This window comes from Camelus bactrianus, chromosome 15, assembly GCF_048773025.1.
Source record: "Camelus bactrianus isolate YW-2024 breed Bactrian camel chromosome 15, ASM4877302v1, whole genome shotgun sequence".
Classification (NCBI taxonomy): Eukaryota; Metazoa; Chordata; class Mammalia; order Artiodactyla; family Camelidae; genus Camelus; species Camelus bactrianus.
In genome coordinates, this window is record NC_133553.1 from 29,347,139 (window position 1) to 29,366,714 (window position 19,576).

The 19,576-nt window shown below is 33.9% G+C and overlaps 1 protein-coding gene across 3 annotated transcripts in view; it reads right to left on the minus strand.

The window, feature by feature from the left end:
- ATAD2B (ATPase family AAA domain containing 2B) overlaps nt 1-19,576 on the minus strand; it is a 150,298-nt gene that overhangs the window by 26,692 nt on the left and 104,030 nt on the right. For 2 of the 3 annotated variants that reach the window (XM_045511897.2, XM_010948586.3), the window contains 3 exons: nt 16,963-17,098; nt 14,784-14,980; nt 11,224-11,383 (listed from right to left, as the gene is read on the minus strand). In XM_045511897.2, the coding sequence (XP_045367853.1) occupies nt 11,224-11,383; nt 14,784-14,980; nt 16,963-17,098 (493 nt within the window). The remainder of the gene's footprint in view (nt 1-11,223; nt 11,384-14,783; nt 14,981-16,962; nt 17,099-19,576) is intronic. The other variant, XM_074341722.1, reaches the window with a different exon arrangement.

Consider the following 19,576-nt stretch of genomic DNA (forward strand, 5'->3'; position numbering starts at 1 on the left):
ATCATTTCTTAGTCTGTTAATACAGGGAATTACATTGATTGGCTTTCAAATTTCAAACCGACCATGCATTCCTAGAATAAACCCTACCTGACCACAAAGGTATCTTTTTAACTATTGCATATAACTTGCCAAAATTTTATGTTCATGAGGGATATTGGTCTATAGTTTTTGGTCTTTTTTTTTTCCTTGTAATATCTTTTTCAGAGTAATGTTAACCTTATAGAACAGGTTGGAGAGAATTCTTTCCACTTCAATTTTCTGGAAAAGTTTATGTAGAACTGGTATTATTTCTTCCTTAATTGTTCAGTAAAATAAACCAGTGAAGCCATCTAAGTCTGAAGGTTTCTTAATGGGAATGTTTTTAACTATAGAAAAAACATTAACTATTCACATTATACATTCCTTCCTTCATGAGCTCTTCTTTCTCTTTAGATAAATTGGACAAATTTGCTGAAGTTGTGAGATCTATTGGCATAAAACGGTTCATAATGTTCCCTTACTGTTCTCTTAATATCTGTAGAATATGTAGAAATGTTATCTCCTTCATTCTTGCTAATGGTAATTTATGAATTCTTGTTATCCTAATCAGTTCCACCAGAGGTTTATCAGTTACTGATCTTCTAAAAAGAAACAGCTTTTCATTTCATTGGCTTTCTCAATGTTTTTCCCCCCATTATTTTTTATTTTTTCCCTGTATGGATCACCTTAGATTTTTATTATTATTCCTTTCTTTTGCTTACTTTGGGTTTCATTTGTTCTTTGCTTCCTGGTTTGTCAAGTTGGGAGCTGAGATGAGTGATTTAAGACCTCTCTTCTTTTTTAATTTAAGTACTTAGTGCTATAAATTTCTCCCTATGTAATGAATTAACTGCATCTCATAAATTTTTATATTTCATTTTATCCACCTTAAAAACTTTTAAACTTCTCTTTTGATTTCTTCCTTGATCCATGGGTTATTGAGAAGTGTGGTATTTAATTTACAAATATGTTTTCCAAATAACTTTTTGTTATTGAGTTCTAATTTAATTCCATTATAGTCAGAGAACATACTTTATATGACTTGAATCCTTTTATATCTAATTAGACTTATTTTATGGCTCAAAATATGGTCTATCTTGGTAAATAATCCTGTGCATTTGAAAAGAATGTGTTTATCTGTTGTCATTGGAAAAAGTGTTCTATAAATATCACTTAGATCAAGTTGACAGATAGGGTTGTTCAAGCCTTATGTATCGTTACTGATCTTCTGTGTATTAGCTTTATCTAGTTTTGAGAAAGGGGTATTGAAATCTCCAGGAAATTATAAATTTCTGTCTCTCCTTGCAGTTCTATCAGTTTTTGCTTCATGAATTTTGAAGCTCTGTTTTCAGAGGCATAAATGTCCAGAATTATTATGCCTAGTTGATGACTATGAAATAATCTTCTTTATCCCAGGTAATATTTTTGGTCTGAAATCTACTTTGATATTTATTTAATTACTTCAGCTTCCCTTTGCTTGGTATTTTACGGTCTATCTTTTTCATGCTTTTCTCATAACACATTTGTGGCTTTATATTTAAAGTGGGTTTCTTGTAAAGAAAATACTAATTTGAAAAGATATATACACTCCAATGCTCACAGCAACATTATTTGCAATAGCTAAGATACAAAAGTAACATTAAAGGCCTATCAACAGATGAATGGATTAAGAAGATGTTATACACACACACACACACACACATATATGCGTGTGTGTGGAGTACTACTCAGCCATAAAAAAGAATGAAATTTTGCCATTTGCAACAACATGGCTGGACCTGGAGGTCCAACCTACAAACTAAAAAATAGGTTTCTTATAAAGGAGCCTCATTTAGTGCATTAGATAGAGTCAGTCTCATCAAGTGAGTTTCTGGTAGGCAGTATATGGTCGGGTCTTGCTTTTTTATCCAAAATGACACTCTGCTTTTTTGGGGGATGTTCTGGCTAGGTATTAACAAGTTTTCCTGTATAAATCCAGAGACTAAATATCTTAGGCTTCTCAGATTATAAGGTCTCTGGCAAATACTCAAAGCTGCCCTTGTAGCATAAAAGCAGCCCTAGACAACATGTAACCAAATGGGCATGCCCGTGTTTCAACTATAAAAACTTCATTTACAAAACCAGGCAGCCAGTTTGTAGTTTGTTGATCCTTGGTTTACACCATTTACTTTTACTATAATTTATATGATTATTAATATGCTTGCTATTTATTCTCTACTTGTCCCATATACTCTTTGTTCCTCTTTTCCTCGCTTCTTTTGCATTAACTGTGAACATTTTTATGATTCCATTTTTCTGTCTGTTGGCTTATTAGCTCTAACTATTTGCTACACCATTGCTAGCCCTGTATGAACTTCAAGGAATAGTCTCTTTCTCTGGCCTTAAGTAATTTCCTCACGTGAATATGCTAATCAGCATTCAGCTAAAAACTAGAGGAGGATCTTTTGCAGATCTCCCCAGTGTCCTCTCTCTGCAGCTTTCTCCTTCCTGGTACTCTATACCCTGAGAATTTTACCTTCTTTGGCCCCCTTACATTCCCAGCTCTTCCTCTTCAATTCAGGAAGACTTCCAGACTCTATCTAGGTTCTTCCTTCCTGAGCCACAGTGTGGACCCACTCCAAACATAGTTATAATGCTCAATTTGTTAGCTCCCCATCCTTCGGGGATCATTTGCCTCATCTCCTGATATCCAAAGTCTTCAAAACTGCTTTGTCATATATTTTGCTGTTTTCCCCCCATTATTTCAGGTAAGAGGAATTCAGTCCCTTTACTCCATCTTGGCCAAAATCAGAAGTCTCCTGATATCTTTTAAATAATTTTTGAAACCAAATCATGTAATAATCCAAAGTAAAATGTACCTTCATTTTTCAAAATTATTGCTCAATAGAGTAACAGTTGGAAGTTGCTTCAAATTTTAACTACTATAAACAAAAAACTACAATGAACATCCTTAGAAGCAGCTATGCTTTCAAGCTGAAAATACAGTATTTGTAGCCCATGCAATATTGGGAATTTCTGCCCCTGGCTTTCCACTTAAGCTTAGGAAAAACTAAAAAGAGGTTAAGATTAAATATAAAGCCACATATCTGGCATAGCATCACTCTAAAATAACTCAGTGATCTTTCTTCTTGGTTTTTTAAACACATGCTTCCTGCCCACATTCCTTCCTCAATTAAAGGGGAAAAAAGAATTATTAATTAATTAACGAAAAAAGAACTCCATAAAAATTTCCCACTGTTCTAAAGGACAAGACATTTATTCTAAAGAGCATCTGCATTTGATGAGGGAACAATTCTTTTTCATGTGCCTTTCATTACAATTCTTTTAAATCATTCATAACTTAGAAGAGTACCTAAGTTTATACATAGCATAGAACTATAAGGCTACAGAGTATTAAAATTAGGAGAGATGTCCATATCTTGGATCTTCATCTTTTCTGGGGGGAGGGGTCATCTTAGATCCTTAAAAGCATGTGATGAAAGTGGAAAAGTATAATATACATGCATATAATTTTGGATGTGGTTATTCAAATACCCTTTCATGCCAAACAGACTTAAAGTCCTTGCTTTAAAGTTGTACATGAATAATAGTTGCATATTTACCAGTTCTTTTACTTTGTCTCATACTTTAATATCCTTTAAATCCATGAAATCTAAAAGTAATGTAAGCACAGCAGAAAAACCCACACACAGTGACTCTGAAGTTAGGACAGATCTTAATCCACTCAGTTGTGTCATATAATATTTGCGGATTTGCACACAAATTACATAACCTCTCACAGTCCCAATTTCCCTGTATCTATAAAAATATTACCACCTAGCTTTGCCTTCAATAAAAAGCAATGGCTATTAGGATAAATTGGTGAGTATCTATAAAATTAATGCAATCGGGGAGAAGGAGATATAGCTCAGCGGTAGTGTGTGTGCTTAGCACGAATGAGGCCCTGCGTTTGACCCCCAGTACCGCCATTAAACAAACAAATAAACAAGCTTAATTATCTCCCCTTCACACACACACACACACACACACACACACACACACACACACACACACACAACACTACTTTTATGAAGGTAACAACTATTTCATTGCATCAATGTTTCTTTTGTATTTTGGTGAACAGAAGTATATTAGCTGCTTTTTTCAACAAAATTAAGAAAGACTCGTAATTTTTTTAAATGAATTTTTATGGGATAATTTTCACCCCGAATTATTTCATAAATAAGAAACTTCATTGTATTTCCTGGCTCATATCTGCATTATGTTATTATGTCTCCATTTTATAATTTCTATTTAATCTGAGACTCCTTCAGTTAGTAACTAAGAAGAGGACAGTTGATAAAATTTACTCACTGGTCACATTTATTAAGAACATGCAGACCTATGGTCAGTTAATCTTTGGCAAAGGAGGCAAGAATATACAATGGAGAAAAGACAGTCTCTTCAGAAAGTAGTGTTGGGAAAACCGGATAGCAGCTTGTAAATCAATGAAGTTAGAACACCCCCTCACACCATACACAAAAATAAACTCAAAATGGCTTAAAGACTTATTTAAGACAAGACACAATAAACCTCCTAGAAGAAACATAGGCACTCTCTGTCATAAATCTTACCAATGTTCTCTTAGGGCAGTCTACCCAGGCAATAGAAATAAAAGCAAAAAATAACAAATGGGGCCTAATTAAACTTACAAGCTTTTGCACAGTAAAGGAAACCATAAACAAAACAAAACAACAACCTACAGAATGGGAGAAAATATTTGCAAATGATGCAACTGATAAATGTTTAATTTCCAGAATATATAAATAGCTCATACAGCTTAGTAACAAAACAAACAACCCAATCCAAAAATGGGCAGAAGACTTAAATAAGCAATTCTCCAATGAAGACATTCAAATGGCCAACAGACACATAAAAAAATGCTTAATATCACTAGTTATAAGAGAAATGCAAATCAAAACTACAATGAGGTATCACCTCACACCAGTCAGAATGGCCATCATTAAAAAGTCCATGAACGATAAATGCTGGAGAGGGTGTGGAAAAAAGGGAACCCTCCTACACTGTTGGTGGAAATGTAGTTTGGTTTAGCCATTATGGAAAACAGTATGGAGATTCCTTAAAAAACTAAAAATAGACTTACTATATGATCCAGCAATCCCACTTCTGGGTATACATCTAGAAGGAACTCTAATTCGAAAAGATACATTCACTCCAATGTTCATAGCAGCACTATATACAATAGCTAAGACAGGGAAGCAACCTAAATGTCCATCGACAGATGATTGGATAAAGAAGTTGTGGTATATTTATATAATGGAACACTACTCAGCCATAAAAAATAAAATAATGCCATTTGCAGCAACATGGATAGACCTAGAGGTCATCATTCTAAGTGAAGTAAGCCAGAAAGAGAAAGAAAAATACCACATGATATCACTCATATGGGGAATCTAAAAAAAAAAAAGTGGGGGAAAGGACACTATGAACCCATCTACAAAACAGAAACAGACTCAAAAACAATCTTATGATTACTGGGGAAAGGGGGTGGGAAAGGGTAAATTTGGGAGTTTGCAATTTACAGATTTTAGCCACTACATATAAAAATAGATTTAAAAAAAAGGAAAAGAACATACTCTATACAAGATGCCCATAAAGATCCTGCTCTCAATCAGCTTAAGATCTAAAACATAGGATAAGGATATGTAAATAAGTAATTACTCCAGGGAAAAAAAGAAAAGAATACGTGTCTCAGAAAAGTTACACAGTATTATGGTTCCTAGATGAAGGGATTACTTATAACTGGAAGAAAATCAGGAAAAACTTTCATGAACATAACACTTAATATTCCTTGAAGGATAAGTGGGATTTTAAAAGATATGTGTGGTTTTAAAAATAATGCACTTTAAACACTGGAAAGAATGTACACACTCCCAGCGGAGGCAATACATTTAACAAAGGTCCTGTAAGTACCAACAGTAAGACTGAGACTTAAATTGAGAACTGGGACCATATTTCTTTGAGGATGGTTCCTTCAGGGCTCCCCTCTCTTTTCCTTCTATATACTGTCTATGTGATCTCATTCACTCCTATATGCTAATGATTCCACTAATGACTCCAACCAGGTCTCTTACTCAAACTTCTCCTAATCTCTGGACACATATATACAACTACTATACAATGTCTGCATTTTATCCAGGTGTTCCAAAGGTAACTCACAATAACACATCCAAAATCAAACTTAGCATACTGCCCATAAATCTATTCCTCCATTGGTTTACTTCTCAGATTCCTAATGTCCAGACCAAAAACTCTTAGAAGTCATACCTAACTGGTCAGTCACTAGATTTCTGTCAGTCATACCTAACTGGTCAGTCACTAAGTCCCTTATGTTCAATCTATGCTGCCATTGCAAATGTATCTTAATTGGTTTTCCAACCTCCTTTTCATCATTCCCTTGACCTCTACCACAAAATCTATACTGCCTTTAATACTATACTTTTAAATGCAAATCAAATCATATCACTTTCCGTCTCAAAATCACACAGTGGCTCCTTATCATCTAAGGAATTAACTCTGAAATCCTTACACTGGAACAAAAGAAGACAGGAAATTTACTATGACATTTATTTATCTGCCAGACTCCCCATGAAGTAGGTTGTAGGCATCTCTCAGGCCAGAGTTGTGTATCTGCAGCACTGAACACAATTTATACAAAGAGAGTATTTCACAGATGGATGCTCAGTAAATGGAGATTCAGTGAGTAGGGAAGTGAATAAATTTCCCAACACTCCTCCACAGACACTCTATTTTCCAGTCATATTCTCTCTTTTTTATACCTTTGTACACTACTTTTCTCAGCCTAAAATGAATGTCCTTTTTAATCTTGTTCATCTGCAGGTAGTGTCTTCTGTGCTCTACTCACACGGTATATGTATCTAATACAGACCTTATGAAACTGCTCTATAATCATCTGCTGCTGCCTTAAGACAAAATTCAAAATTGCCACCTCTACGCTAACTCTATGCTTCAGTAATCTATTGTAATTACCAATAATTAGAATATTTGTCATTCCTATAAAACAGTGAGTTTCTAGATAGTAGGGATTGTGGCTTATTTATCTCTGTGTATATATCTATTATGGGCTGAACTGTGTTCCCCCCACAAAATTCATATATTGAGACTATAACCCCCAGTATCTCAGAATTTGACTGTATGTGGAGTAGACTTTAAAGAGGTAATCAAAGTAAAAGAAGGTAATAAAACTAGGCCTTAATCCAATCTGACTTGTGTCCTTTTAAGAAGAGGAAATCTGGAAACACAAGAGATACCAGTGGTACATGGACACAGAGAAAAGACCACGTGAGGACCCAGCAAGGAGGCGGGCATCTGAAAGCAAAAGAGAGAGGCTTCAGAAGAAACCAAATCTGCCAACACCTTGGTTTTGGACTTTTTCACCTCCAGAACTGCGGCAAAATTAATTTCAGGTCTTTAAGCCACCAGTCTGTGGTATTTTGTTAAGGAAGTCCTAGCAAAGTAATACCGTAACACACAGTATAATGTCTGTCACACAATTCTTTATTCAATATACGTTACTGATCAAAATATCCCTGACTCAAGAGGCAAGGACTGTCATAGTCATCTTTGTATTCTAAACACCCAGCTCAGTAACCAACACATGGTACTTATAAATACAGACAGAAAATATGAATGAGTTGGACTGAAGCATAGCCCACAGAGAGCTCCAAAACCTGGAGTGAATCTGTGCGCTATATTCCTAAGTAACCGACACAAAATTCAAGATTTTGAGAAGACTAAAAGATTAGGGCTGAAATTTCAGCAAAATTAGCTAAATGATGGTATATATGTGAATGCACTTGAGGGCTAGAGGAGGGATGCAGTACAAGACAAAGAACGGGGAACAGTTAAACATAAAATATATCACATAAAGCTATAAGATAATAATTAGGGTCAAATATCTGATACTAGTCACATTTAGAACCTACAAGTTAAAATTCTTCTGAGTAACATATTTAATTTCTGTCCACATTATCCTCAAAGGAGAATTTGGGTAAATACTTAGGCAACATGTATAGCTTTCAAAATGATGGCTTTTGTCTTCTACGTGTATTCTAGTTTCCAACACTCCCGCTACCCTCAAACGGCCAAGTGTTCTGCAAATCAGAATACTAAGCTTTCAAATATTCACAGGAACTTGTAAAAGTAATACAACATTCATGTAATTGGTTTGCTACACAACAGACCCCGAGGTTGTTTTTCTAATACATAACAAGTGGTTCCGTTGCTAAGACAATACAGGCCTCTTGACTAAAGATAAGAAAAAAACTGAGCAGAGCCAAATCATGCTTTTGAACTATATCACTTTTTTTTTGCATCTAAAACAGTGAAAGAATAAAGTTACAAGTGCACCATTTCAACTCTAACTGTGAGATAAAGCCATATTCTTTGATTATACAAGTACATTCTGTAGTAAACAGTTACTAGGTACCAGAAATCACTGCTTCTTTCTCAAAAGTAATATTTCAATGTGGTTGTAATTGAGTTACACAGGGAAAAAAGCATCTGCATCGATCCTTTCTACTGGCTTTCTCTAACAGCTCAAATTCATTTTTCACTATCAGTTCCTAGATCTGTTCCAAAACAGGATTAAATTATAAATGTGGCCCAGGGAATATAATAAGCATTAAGTACAAAGGGTCATTCTAAAGCAAATATGCAAGTACCCACCAAGAAACCAATTTATGAAAAATTAAAGCACAATGTAAATAATGATAACAATAATAAAAATATGAATGACTAGCCTTTATGGAACACTTATGACATTCCAGGCACTATGCTAAGGGCTTAATGTATTCAGGTTGAAACATGAAAATGGCAAGTTCGTAAGTTTTAATGTAACACATTTCTCATCTAATCTCAACTACGACCACTTCAATGAGAAGAGTACTATAATTATCCCTATTTGCAGATAAGAAAACTAAAATTTAGAGGACTTAACTCAATCAACTTAAACAACTAGGAACCAAAACTGGGACTAAAGTCTAGGTGTACATTCAAACCCAGGCTCTCATTACCTACTACACAGTAGCAGTAAACTCAGTGTTGTGAAAAACTAACAGAATGAGGGTTAGGCACTCAAGGACTCTCACCCACTGCTCAAGACCACCATATAGACTCTTGAACAGTTGTACCTCACCAAGAATCCAGGAAGGGAATCAAATGAGGCTGATATCCAATCCAGCCCATTCTTTACCAGCCAAATTGTAGCCCTGCTGCAGATGCCATCTACACTGAAAAAGAGATTCTCTCATTCACACAAAATTGCTACACTGGCTAACAAGTTGCCTTAATACTGCTAGCAGAAAATTTTAAAAACTGTGAGAAAATTTTAACAACTTAGATTAAAAGCCTTAAAAGAGATATACACCCTTTGATCCAGAAATTTCTTTTTAAGGAATTTATCTTAAGGAAATAATTAAGGATGTACATAAAATTTATGCTATATTCATCAATGTTATAAAAAACACTAAAATATCTAGTATGTCCAACAATAGTGTATTAACTATTACAGTATAGCCATATGACTAACATTATGTGATAGAAATATAAGAAAGTTTATAAAGTTATATCTTGATTTTAGGAAATATATTATGTATATATGTATTTCATATATAATATATCTATATGTGAATGAGAAAGAAGGAGAAAACACTAGGTAATAGGACTATAGGTTACTTTAATTTTCTTCATTTTTATACTGTTTTTCTATATGACATAATGAAAAGTTAAAAAAAAAAAGCTAAACAAACAACAAAAACTACAAGAGATAAATGACCTAATACAAAGCTTAGAAACTGTTAGATACCAAGCACAGCCATATGAAATTTTATTCTACCTCTTAACTGGGAATTAAAATATGCAATTTACTGTGGTCCAAATTTAGACAAAAAATACTTCATTCTATGTAGAAATGAGAAAGCTAGGTCATCTAACAGGTGGCCTGAGTTGAGAACCACTGCCCATAAATACAGGCATAAAGCAGAAACTGTATTCTGATCATCTTTAGATAACTAAAAGTTAAATGAATTTTTAAAAAATGAGAAGTATCTTACCTGTATATAACCTGTTGAAGAAACTGAATATGAATAGAGTGAGAAAAAGAAAAAAAGACCCCTGCCAGCTGGGAACTGACCTGGTATTATCAGGAGGCCTTGGTGTACTCATGTTAAACAATTTTATAGAACATCACTCTATGAGCATGATGGGTCAAGATAAAAAGACCACTCTGTAATCACATCTGAACACAGACAAAAGCATGAACATTGTCCTAACGACAAAAATAAATATAATCCTATCCTGGATAAAATGAATGACTGCTGCTTCTTTACCAATCACAGCTTTAACCTTGCTCCATTCTTCATACCTTTCAAGTTCTTAAAATAACCAGTCTCAAAATTACTCCCACTTCCTAAGAGCATCTAAGCCACTGCAAAGCCCTACTTCCTCCCCAAAAATCACTTAACACAAGTTCAAATCCTATATGATGTTCCCCATAATAGACATTCTCCCTTGTTACAATGTATCAATAAATCCACCTTATTTAACTACAGATAGCTTCCTGGAGGTCTTCCCTGGAGGGCATTAAAAGGGTTGGGACTACAGATTTGAGTACAGAGTGGAATTAGGAGTAAAAGAGTAAAATTATATAAAAATACCTATAACCTATAGATCAGATAATGTGTACCTAAAGGAGTCTTTTGATATGTGAATTTATCCTAGTGAGTCCCCACAATTCAAAATTCCTAGTGTTTAATCATCACTGGTGATAATGACTAAATAAATAAATTTCAAATTCTCAACTATTCAGTCTTCCATCTTAACTGAACAAAATAAGAATTTCAGTATAAAAAGTGAAAGGTAAATCAAGAAATTAAACCCTGAACATAATACTTAAAATAATAAAATCCTCTAAATTAAGTACATTATTTAATAATTTAATAAATGAATTTATAGTTAAATTTACTATTTAAGTGTATTACTAGTTCCTTATCAGTAAGTGTCAAAATACAATAACATGTCGTTAAGATAAACTTATCCATCTGAAACATGAGTATGCTTTATTTAAACTTTAAATTATCTTCTCACTGATCACCAAAGTCAACCTTACCCAGGGCGAGATCTTACCTCCCGGGTCCTTATCTGGATTGTATTCTAAAGCATTGCTACAGATAAGGTCAATATCTTTCAGGAAATCCTTGGCAGTCAGGTAATTATGCTTATCAATTTTAGTTATTACTGTTGATAAATCCATGGGTTCCTTGATGACTTCAAGATAATCTGAAACCTAAAACAAACAGGATATTTTAATGAAAATTACTTCTGGTATTTCATATGATCTACTCATAAAACACAAAATAAAACTATACAGTTATTTAAAAATTAAATATAGATATCTAGGAAATAATTACAGATTAGAATAAAATTATAGAGCAAGTAACACTACTAAAGTTACTATGTCATACTTTCCATGAAAAGCTTCAGTTTCAAGCCATATCTAAATCAACTCTGAAATGTTTCGCATCTTGAAATATGAAACCAACTGTGTCAGCTAACTTTTTTTTAAATCCTTTGGACATACCTGAGAAGAGAATGTATAGGTAAAAGCACCCAATAAGCATCAAAAAATGTTACATCAAGAAAAATTTTTTAAAGGAAAATAAAAATAAACAGATTTTTTTCTGATTATTAGACAAGTTCTCTGGTAAATCTCTTTAAAATCTCTAACAAAAGGAAATTTCTCTCTTTTTCAGTTTCCATAGTGAATCGTTTCATGGAAAGCATTTTCTGCTCCTTTGGAGTCATTACAAATATTTTGAGTCAATAACATAACAAAAATAAGTACTGCTTTCATGACTAGTGAAAGATTTGTTTGCTAGTCTTGTCCCTAAAGATAAGCAAATCTACAAGCAAGAAAATATATATATTTTGCTCTATGTACTGATTTTCTGGGAGATAACCCAAAATAAATGACATTAAGTCATGACTGCCCAGTAAGTTGCGTGTCTTATATCACCTGACCAGTAAGAAAGCTCTTCCAACCTACATATCTACAGGCATAATTCATTTTATTGTACTTCCCTTTATTACGCTTTGCAGATTCTGCATTTTTTATAAATTGAAGGTTTGTGGCAACCTGTATTGTCAAATGATGGTCAGCATTTTTTAGCAATCAAGCATTTTTTAACTAAGGTGTGTACATTTTTTGTACACATAATGCCACTGCACATTTAAAAGACTACAGTATAGTGTAAATAACTTTTATATACACTGGGAAACCAAAAAAATGTGACTTGCTTTATTGCAATATTCACATTACTGCAGTGGTCTAGAACTGAACCCACAATATCTCTGAGGTATGTATGCCTATATTGTCTTCCTCAATGCAAATTTCAAATCAAGTAATTAGGTCTGATACAAATACAGTCTTAGACACATTTAATTAGTCTAGGACCAGTTCTGGGGATGGGGTAATTTTGGATCTATGAAACTATAGACTAGTTTTCTCCACTGCAGATGGCACTGATGCCTTGATTTTTTTTTTAATTTACACATATAATATATATTTTTATATATATATAAATGTACATAAACACATACATAGAAATATATGCATATAAATACACATATATGTATTTTTATGTTTTTAAAATTTTAGGTAAGTGTGTGTGTATGTTTTAATTTATTTTTCAACTTCCAGGATCTAAAAAGCCAGTCAGTCTCCTTATAAGGGAGATAGTGAAGCTATCCTCAACAAGCGATAGTTTGGAAGATATTAGTTAGATTCTTGGCTCTGACACTTGACATGTGTTGTGTACATGTGAAAAATGTTTTATAAACCTTTGTACAATAAAAATTTATATTACTAAAGACTGTAAAGTTTCACCACCTATGCCTAATTTTAAATTCAACAACTATTTTCTAAACTTTTATTTTCTTTGCAATTTGCTTTGGAGTTTGATAAAGTTTTTAGACATTTCAAATTTCATTATTTTAATACAAGTTTTTGTGTTTTAGGTTACTTAAATGTTATCTTGGTTTCCCCTCTCTATCTTTCTCAGAGACCTCTATGTTTTCAGCCTTAAGAGCAAATGAATAACCAGTAACAGAATAAACCTGAGAAGAAGAAAAGAGGAAAAAGAGAAAACATAACCCTTAAAACAGAGTTTTATCTGACCAACATTTTCTATCCACTTCCACTGCCTTACCACCATTTATAAAACTTTTACTCTAGCACAGATGGCATTTGAAATCAGATAACCTCCTACAGTTAGAAAGAAAAAGTTTTCCTGGACAAAGGCAAAATTGGTTCACTCCCAGGATGGGAGGTTAACTTGGGGGCAAGAAGTTCTTATCAATTAAGTGTCAGAATTCCCATTCTCAATTTGAAATAAAAATAAACCTTTAAATCGATCTTTAAAGTGGGCTGATAGTGTTAAGATTATCTGAAAACATTATGAGGAAAAAAATACTTCACAAATATAAAATTTGTGTTAATTGCAAAAGCAAATAGGCAAGCCCTGCCATTCCAGTAGAAAAAGATATAAGGTAGCTGTGATGTAATGGAAAGAATGTGGGCTTCAAATTTTAAGAAACGTTTGAGTCTTGGATGTGTCACTTGCCAATGAAACTGTTTCTTTAGCTGCAACATAATAATGCCTTTGCAAGGTTGTTGAAAGTATCAAATGGCTAAAACTATGTATTGTGGATAAAAATACAAATATGTTTTATTCCCAAAAAAAAGAGGGGAGGGAGATAGATATTTTCAGGCTTTCCAACAGGAAAAAACATGATGCTAGCTCACAGGCACAGATGAGGTAATGGTTCCAAAGGATTCTGCTCAGATCCAAGAGTACAGATTTCACAACGAGGACACAACATTAAACTTTGAATCATTTCATAATTCAAATTTTTAAAAATTAAGAAAAAATTAAAACTAAAAACACCAAAGCTGTTCAAACATGGAGTCTGAACTAAGGAGAAGGCCAGTAAGGATTGCAATGTGTTCATCCACACACTATATTATCCCAGGATAAAAAAAATAAAGAACAAAAAAAAAGGTTTATTTCACAGTAGTATAGCAGATTCCAAATGGAAAATTTCTTTTTTTCATCATCACAAACCATGCTCCCACAGGACACAAAACAATACACATTGAAAGTGAGAAATTTTCCACTGGGAGCAGAAAAAATACTTGGAGAGAAAAATAACTTTAGCTGTATAGGATGTGCTTAGCCACAGGCATTTCCAAAATATGAAAGACAAATTTCAGGTTTCTTAGCCACCTCTTTTGATAAGGTATACATAATCTGGGAAATGTTAATATTAATTGGTATTGATTGGTTAATACCAATATTCTTTTTGAAAGCAGGATTTATCCTGGAATAAAAATAGTCTAGTATGGACATTTCACTGAAGTAACTTTTAATCCTCTTCTTAAATTGAAGAGTAAGAGATCACAAAGATCAATACTAATTAAGAAGACATAAACAAATCATCACTACTTCCATCCAAAAGTCACCAGATGTTTGCTGATGACATTGGTAGTTATCACATGGATTAAAATTTTACAGGCTAGCGGTAATATTCATCCATGCCTTTGCTTTTTTTCCTTCCAAAAAAAGATGTCAACATTTTTTTCTTTTAGCCAGTTCAACTTCACTGTTTGCACACTACTGAAACAAGACCTCTTCAATATCCACCGGTTTGCTGAAGATGTTAAAGCGTTTATCTGTGGCCAGCCTCTTGGTTACATCCCTGAGAAACAACCGCAACTCTCTTAAAGTATTTTCCTCTTGGTCCTCCATCCGAATTTTTTCTGATTCTGACAATTGACGAGGTGGAGAAGGTAGTGCAAGTGGAAGCACTTCCATAGTACAAAGACCTAAAGAAAATAGAAGAAAATGTTAAGATTCCAGCACAGCAGGGCCAGGACCTCAATTACTTTTCTGGCACTCTCTCAAAATGTCCTTTTAAAAAAAGGAGAATTCCAAATGTATGTGAAACATGCAAACCCAGCAAGTAAAAATTTGAATGGAAACCAAAAATATATTAGGGAATAGTTTCACTTTAAAAGATAACTTACAACAGGACTCCTTTAAAGGGCAAATTGTATGATTTTAAATAATTTTATTTTAAGGTATTATTTACATACAACTTATGAGAAATATTTCAAATCAACGTAAGTATGTTCAGATGAAAGACTTCTATACTGATTTGCTTAGGTCAACCTTGTTTAAAAACTGCTTCTCAAAATGAGGTGCCTTACATGCATGAAAGTTAAATAGGCAAGTAACAATTCTTTGATCCTTCCCATTCCCAAAAGACTTCTGATGTTAGACAAGTCTCCTACCCTCACATTCTTACTACAACACAGTAGGAATAGTGAATGGCACCTGCAGGGAGCAAAAAAATAAAAATAAAAATAAAAAAGTAGTAATTAAAAAAAGAATCCCAAAGACATAAAAAAGATGGAAACCCCAGTCTTAAGTGCCATATATAAAACCTACAGTATTCACTATCTACCATAAAACAAAACATCTTCTGAGAAGGTAAAGTATTAACTTGCCTAATCATAATGTTCTCTAAGTCCTTAAAACATTTTCCTGGTATCACACTGAAGCTCAGGATTAAAATTCTAAGTATTCTGGCTGATTTCTAAATAGCCCTAAGATGAAAAATAAAAGTCAACAGAAGTAATTGAAAAAGAAAAAAAATCATGTTCATCCTCAACACAGAAAATTCAGATCCATGGAACTAAAGTACGACAGGGAGCATGAAAGATACCTTATTAAAATGAATCATTCTAATAATGAAATACTTTAAATGCTGTTATTTAGATTAACAGAAAACAGAAGGCAACAACCAATAATCAGAAGGTGTGACTTCCATGTTGACTTTCCCAAAGTTTCTGGGGGGAAGAAACTCCACAACTATAACCATTTGATAGGCGTTCATCTTTAAAACACTGAGAAAATGTGGAAAGAAGTCACTAAAGGACAATAAACTTATTAAAGTATTGGGTAATATAACCACTAAAAAAGAAGTACAACGAATATGAAAAAGCAAAGAGTTGGCAGATATGGTAAATGTATTTAGTATTTTAAATGAAGAGCTACAAGAAACATAAAAAATAGAACAAGGGAAAAGAGATTTAAAATTTTTTAATAAACAGAACTGTTATTTTCGAGAAGAGGCTGAAAGATTAAACAAGGGCATCTTATCTTTTGTGCAGCTTTAAGATTAGGAAAAGAAACTCTTTTGAATGATTTAGACTGCAGTCCTTAAATCAGGGGACTAAAATCTGACAAATTTTGAGGCCCCTCTTAATGCTGTGGGCCCAAATCCAAGAAAATTCCAATGCTTAAAAGAAAGCCATCACAGATTTCCAAGTGCCTAGGATAAGATACCTAATATAATAGGTGCTCAATAAATATTTGAGAAATTAATCAATAAACCAGAAAAGGCAAATGTTCTAAGAAGTTCTTGGCCCATCAAAACCACCCTGGCCCAGAAAGCAATCAGCACAACACCTGTTGTTCATAGTCTTTTTTCTTTGACTTTTTGAGCCTCAGAATGTGAAACTACCAGAGTATCTGGACTGAAGTGATAAGGAGAATACTTCATGAACAGTCACCTATTAGTAAAACTTTAACAATGAGGCTGTACTTCCCAATGTCTTCAAACCAGGTAAACACAATGGCCACTTCCACATGTATCCAACTAAAGTTCAAAAAAAAAAAACCTGAAAAACTGTCTTCACTTCCACAAAGAAATTTTTTTTTCTTTTTTCAAAAAAATGACTCCAAAAAAGGTATTTCTTAACTCTAACCACCCCCATTTTCCTAAAGGCTTTAAGAACTTTACCAGTGTGTTTCCTTCGTGGTGGAGCCATTGAGGCCTGATTGAGAATCAGTTCTTGGAAAAATTTTCTTCTGTCTTCTTCAATAGGCCTTTGAATATACAAGACCTCTTCGTACTGTATTCTAAAGATACATTTAACCTACACACATACACACACACACAAAGACATTAAATATTTAGAGAATTAAAAGCTTCTTACATATTATACCAAATTACAATTTCTTCAACTTTGGTACCATTTTCAATGTTCATTGAACATTCACATGGAGTTAAGGTTAACCTAGTCTTAGGCTACGCTGTTGAGTGGTTCAACCCCACGGACTAAACAAGAATGGAAGAGTGACACAGTTGCCCAAGTCATTAATAAATTATACTATAATATAAAAAAGGATAGCTGATTCTAACAGTCAGATGGCAACAATCTCAAAAGGCTTCTGCGTAAGAGCTGAAAAATAATTACCTAGAGTCTACAACAGAGAGCTGGGAGGATGCTAACAACCCTGCCTTCTCTTACCCTGTTTCTGTGTAATTTCCTGTCCACTGACTTCCCTTCCCAGGCTTTTTCCCTACCAAGTCTATTCCACTGTATCCTTTGGAATCCTGGTTTCACTGCAGATAAACTATACCTTTGATCTCATCATAGAATGCTCCACAATGACACCACCACCTTCTATGCAAAACTCCCAAGCAAAATAAGCCAGTCATGCTCATATCCCTCAGTTTTGTCCAGTCAGTGACAACCATATCTCTTTTGTTTGCCTGCTCTATGAAGACTTTGACCTCAGATGCTCCCCTTGCAAGACATGCTGTTTAAATCCACATTTGCCTACAAAATTTATTTAATTTATATGTGTTTCGAGAAGGTCTGTTTCCTATCTCTAGACACAAAACTACCTGAGAAGAGAATTTGTGTTTTCCTACACCTACCACAGCGCCTAGTACATAGTTATGCTATATAAACATGTACTGAATGAGTAAAGCTTGTGATTTTTGTTCCCCAGCCCACATCAAATTGGAAACTGCAAAAAAAAAAAAAAAAAAAAAAAAAAAGGACAAGGTCACTAAATATGGAAGGAAGTACCAACAATGACAGTGTGGAAAGACAATTAAAATTCAAGACATCAGATGCTAGTCCAAATTTAGGCACATATTTCTGGCAAACTTTGGATAATCCATTCAATTTTTCATGTCTAACTACTCACTGAATTGAAGAATTTCTTAAATATTATTTTAATCTATCTTTGTAACAATAAGGTACATAGGAGTTTCTCATTTTACAGATGAGAAAACTTGGGCTTGGAAAGGTTTAACTACCTGGCTTAAAGTCACAAAGTGAATAAAGAGAGATGACTAGATTTTATAAGCACTAAAGGCCTTTGCCAGCTCTAAAATTCTAAGATAGAGAAGAAACAATCAATGAATGAAAAGCAGCCATCAGAATTCATCATTTGGATAGGAAATTATTTACCTCAAAACTCAAAATGAAATCCTTTAAGAGCTTATATAAAATTTCACCTTGTGACTTTCCGTTTTTTCTTTTGAAGTGGTATACCTTCATGTATAATTCACTCCAACCCTTTGATCTATACTTTGCTGGCCTTTATTTGAAAGTTCTGGCAAGTAAATTTACCACTAAATACCCATTATGTGCCAAATATCATGCCAGACACTGCAGTTATAAACTTGAAGGAAATATGCTTACTTCCTGCTGTCAAGGATCTTAAATCTCATAAGAAAGCATTGTACCTTACCAGAAGCGTTAATAACAGAGGTAGTGAAACATGCAAAGGGCTGGGGTGAAGAGACATTAGATATAGCAGAAAATGCCAACATTAACTGGGTCTTGAAAAATAAACAGAATGCAGTACCACAGAAGTACCAGGATTTTGTTCAAGGGTAGCAAAACATTTAATTTCAGTTTCAAATATTCTTCCATCTGATCATTTTTAACATTGTGTTGAACTTTGTGAATACAAAAACATACCAAGAGCAAGTCTACAATAATCTCCTGATCTTCTTGCCAGGTTATTACTAACAGCTTATTTTTCTTTAAATTTACCCCTAACTTAATTTTCTGACATACCCAGCCTCAAACTTCATGCTCCAACAAGTAAAGCCTCGTGTAATTCCCTGAGCAAATCACATTCTCTTTCACACTGGTTCATAATGGTCTTTATATATGCTATTCACTCCTTTCTCAAAAGTTTTTTAACTCTCCGCTTAAGCTGATGCTTTCCGGGTGCTGCTCTGACTTTCCCAGATAAATTTAGACATACCTTCTACTATCTCTCGTTAAACTTTTTTTAAGTTCAATCATTTTTAGTAAATTAATTCAGTTGGGCAACCACCACAAATCAGTTTTAGAATATTTTCACTACCTCCAAAAAGTTCCCTTGTGCCCATCTGCAGTCAATCCACACTCACACTCCAAGCCAACAACAACTGATTTGGTTTCTGTGTCTAGAGATTCGTCCCCTCTAGAAATTGCATATATTGAGAACAATTAGTCTTTTGTGTATGGCTTCTCTCACTTTTACCATAAAAAACTGAAGATCATTCACACTGTAGAATGTATCAGTAGTTCATTCCACTTATTGCTGAATAATATTTCACTCTA